The sequence below is a fragment of the Terrapene carolina genome, unplaced genomic scaffold (genome assembly GCF_002925995.2).
Source record: "Terrapene carolina triunguis isolate 2854851 unplaced genomic scaffold, T_m_triunguis-2.0 Scaffold139, whole genome shotgun sequence".
Lineage (NCBI taxonomy): Eukaryota > Metazoa > Chordata > Testudines > Emydidae > Terrapene > Terrapene triunguis.
In genome coordinates, this window is record NW_020664490.1 from 16,466,567 (window position 1) to 16,470,625 (window position 4,059).

At 48.6% G+C, this 4,059-nt stretch overlaps 1 protein-coding gene across 1 annotated transcript; it reads right to left on the reverse strand.

The window, feature by feature from the left end:
- Positions 1–1,877: 1,877 nt before the first annotated feature.
- On the reverse strand, positions 1,878–3,418 carry LOC112114694 (ADP-ribosylation factor-like protein 11). Its single transcript, XM_024211523.1, has 2 exons — positions 3,346–3,418; positions 1,878–2,464 (listed from the first exon to the last, which is right to left on the reverse strand). Exon 2 carries the CDS (start codon positions 2,448–2,450, stop codon positions 1,878–1,880), a length of 573 nt encoding a protein of 190 aa, XP_024067291.1. The 5' UTR covers positions 2,451–2,464; positions 3,346–3,418.
- Positions 3,419–4,059: the final 641 nt, after the last annotated feature.

Sequence of the window (4,059 nt, forward strand, 5' to 3'; positions counted from 1 at the left end):
TTTATCGGGACTGTCCCGATATTTGCTTGTTTGTCCCGCGTCCCGACCGAACATCGGACAAACAAGCAATTTTGCCCTCCGCTCCGGCGCACAGGTGGAGCCCGGAGGGGCTCTCACCCCCTCGCCCCCAGCCCCGCCCCCTCCTTCCCCCATTGGATCCCTCCCCAAATCCCCGCCCTGGCCCCGCCTCTTCCCCAAGCACACCGCATTCCTCCTCCCTCCCAGGCTTGCGCTGATCAGCTGTATGGCAGCACAAGTCTGGAGGGACGGGGTGGCCCCCAGCACTCACCCTGCAAACTGCTCCAGTCCAGCTTCTCCAGGAAGGTGAGCACGGCCCGGCAGAGATCCCACAGCGGCTCCCTCCGCCCGAGCCCCTGGTAGAAGGCGAGGCAGGCCTGGGCCTCCTGCACCGCACCCATGGTTCACAGAGCGGCCCGACCCAGCCCGGGCAGGGAGGGCAGCCGGGAAGCAAGCCAGGCTGCCCCGGGAATTTAGCGCAGCATGTGGGCTTGGCAGCTCCGGGCCGGGGCGGGCTCAGCTGTTGCGGCCACCATAGAGTCGGGTGGAGATGGGGCTGTGCCGCCTGGCGGCGGCGGCGGCAGCAGCAGTGGTTTTTTTCCCTCCGCCGGCCTCCCCCCCGCCGTCCCGATATTTCATCTTTGTCATCTGGTCACCCTAGTACTCTTCAGTGTAAGAGTCAATGGAATCAAATAGAGACTTTCACTACATAGCAGGGGCCTGATCCTGAAATGTGCCCAGCACTACCTGACAGCTGCTGAGTACTTCAACTCCAACTGAAAACAGCAGAAGTTAAGGTCCTCTAGTCTAGACTATCACCCTGCCTTTCCTACAGTGCATTTTTAGTGTTTTATCTAGTCTAATTTTAAAACACCCAATAGACAGGTCTCCTAGCACTCCTCTTGTCAGACTAGTCCACCATCTAATAGATTTCAGCATCAGGATATTTTGAGACAGATTAGAGCTCTGGTGTGCATATATCTGTTCCTAGCATTTAAAACTCATCATGGTGCTCATTCCTGTTTGATGTCCTCAGGTTTTAAATTAACCCAAGGACAAATGTTTATCATTTATAGTCTTGTTTCAATAAAAATGAAGCATGTCTAAATACATGTCAAAAATTATACAAAACAGGATTCGCACAAATCCACACATACGTTCTAAAAACATAACACACAACCTGATCTTGATCACACTTCAGTGGCCCAGCATGATGCTCACAAAGGACACTGCTAAAACCGATTGCCAATTAGTTGTTAAAATTCTTGTGCTTAATTTCTTCTGTTCAGCCATTCTCTTTCCATTCTGCTCTGTTTCAGATCAACAAACATCTGCTATAAATTGTAAGAGAAGTGGAACTGAGGTCATTCAAATATATCCCTTCGGGGACTGTTACTCTGTACTGAGTGCATCTGAGCTTAGAGGAATAAAAATAAAGACTGACACCCAGCAATATCTTCTTCATCAGGTCAAAACCCGTATCCAGAACGCATAGAGTAAGACATTTAACACGAACAAAATAATAAATGTCACCCGAGTAATACCTGTAGTGAGAGCCGAGTTTACTGGTACAGCAGATTAGGAAAAACTGGCAAGGCAAGGTCAAGAACATTGCTGTCCACAAATGCAGCTTTGCTAAGGGGGTTTTCTGATGTGATTTCATGGTGCAGTAGAACTATGGGATATTTTGGAATATTACACATGCCATATGGAGTTCCGTTAACCATACCAGGAGCAGAGGAGGTATTTCTGAGATGAACAGAGTGCTGAGGGATTACTAGTGGAGGAAGTTACCTGATTTTCCAGTTTCATGCTCAAGTTGCCCCCTCTAGTCACGTCCGAGCTTAAAGTTGTCCTCATCACTGCAGTGGCGCACAGACACATTCAGGGGAATTCTTATCCCGGCTCTTAAGAAGTCCTGCCAGGGCCATTAAGGCTTCCCTCAACCCCTCGCCAGTGTGAGCACTGCACCCTCTCAGCTCCCAGCTTCGGCCACTGAACCAGTCCAGATTCAGCTTCTCCTGCAGCTCTGAGAGAGAGAGGGACTTTGGCAGCTCCTGCTTGTTGGCCAGAAGCAAGACTGGAACCCCAGTCATGTGTACATTGTTCAGAACTTTCTCCAATTCAGCCATTGCCTCTGGCAGCCGGGTTTTGTCGGCACTGTCCAGCACAAAGATGAGAGCGTCCGTGTCTTCCAGATAGTCCTTCCAGCTAGCGCGGAGCTTGTCTTGACCACCCACATCCCAGAGAGTCAAGGGGAGATGGCATGGGGTTTTCAGGGTCTCCACATTGAAGCCCACTGTCGGGAAAGTCTCCACAAGCTCGTTGCTCTTCAATTTAGACAAGATGGTGGATTTGCCCGCAAAATCCAGTCCCAGCATCACCACCCGGGCGTCTTTTTTGTACCAAACCTTGGAGCTCAAGGTCCCCATTGTGCTGCTGAAATCTTGTTGAAAAATTGTAAATAAAAAATTATTCCTTTCCAAAGAGAAACATTCTTACTGCATCTAATAATGGCGCTGTCTGGTAGAGTGACTAAAACTTTTGAAAAGGGGGGGGGGTCCAGTTGGCCCCCAGCCCCTCGGTCTGAGAGAACACTTGGATTCACGTGTTAATATTTGCTGCAGAAAGAAACAATCAGCTTCCGTCCTTTCCTTTGTAGCTAAAACAAGGTGAGTGAGATTATTTATGAGGGGTGCAGCAGAGCCAATAAATGTGGCTTGAAATAACAAATGGCCTCTGTGTTCCTGCTTTGCTGTCTCTAAATTCCATGTTCATCTGCAACCCAAAACTGCCCAGGGTTAGGGGGGAAACAGACCTTTTAAGGAGAGGTGAAGGGACTGTGTAATCAGTTTCCTCCTCATGTTGCCCAGAAACAAAACTGATGTTTTGTCCACCGGCCTCTCCAGGGGAAATCCACCCCCATCACAGGGCAGAGGGAACTGAATTGTTTGCAAAGCAAGCATCACTCGTGACAATCAGAGGCTGGTAGGTCATCACTTTCGAGAACAGCAGCCGAGACAGTGAAAAGGCTTCTGAGCCACTCTTAAGTTAAGGGAAGAAAAATAATCTTCCCCATAGTAGCGGCTTTCACCAGCTGCAGTGCAGACAATAGAAATGGAGATTTAAAGAAATATATACATGATATTTTAAATGTCTCATTGAAATGCAGCCAGCAAAAACCAAGAGGTGGAAAGACTAAAGTGCTTTACAGTGAATCCCAAATGAATGAAATATGGGTCAGTCTTCTATGGCAACAGCAAATACTTTATCACAAAAACAGTACATTGTTTAGCTAGATGGACACAACCTGAGAGTGGTACATACCAATAGAGTGGTAGGATGAATAGGAAGAGATTTTGTGGTACTTGAATATCTTGCAGAGTCACTCAGACAAGAGCTGCTCTTTTCAGCCTGGTTGTTGTGCAGTGCGCCAGCAAAATAGATCCTTAACAAACTGTGGCAGGATTTGCACACTAACAGTCTGGTCAGATACACACAGGACAACGCAAGCCAGGCAGGTTGTAAATCTCTGGTTATTGTGTCAGCAGAGAGCTTGTGGCTCCAACCACTTTACCTAAAGGTAGAGAAAGAAACAAGCAGGAATTTGATTCATTTTCTTTTCTATAAACCCCTGAGCGTCTTCCACATTCCTGTGGAAGCTGCAAATATCATCTGATGTTACCCGAGTGAAGGATCCACAATACAAACCACCATTTTTCTGGGCGGCCAGGCTGGGTGATTTTCATTATAGCCTGTGGAAGTGACTCCTTGATCAGCTGTAGAAGTCACTGGTGAACAATGGTAGGCACTTGCCCCCATCGGGGCTGCTTGTGTTGTCTATGCAGCACTCGCGGCCGCCGGTGGTCTGGCGATTAAGGCACTGATCCTCAAAGGTACTTAAGTCTTGCTTCACTCAGTGTTGTAACCCCTAAGCAGTCTGCTGCCTAGTGGTGTCCTCAGCCTCCAGCAAGCTGCCTAGGCACCCATACAATGCATGGGGAGAGCTAGATGCCTAAGAAAGGGATTCTCAGAAGCTGA

Coding starts and splice junctions, on each gene's coding strand:
- LOC112114694 (XM_024211523.1), bottom strand. CDS start 2,450: ATGGGGACCTTGAGCTCCAAGGTTTGGTACAAAAAAGACGCCCGGGTG.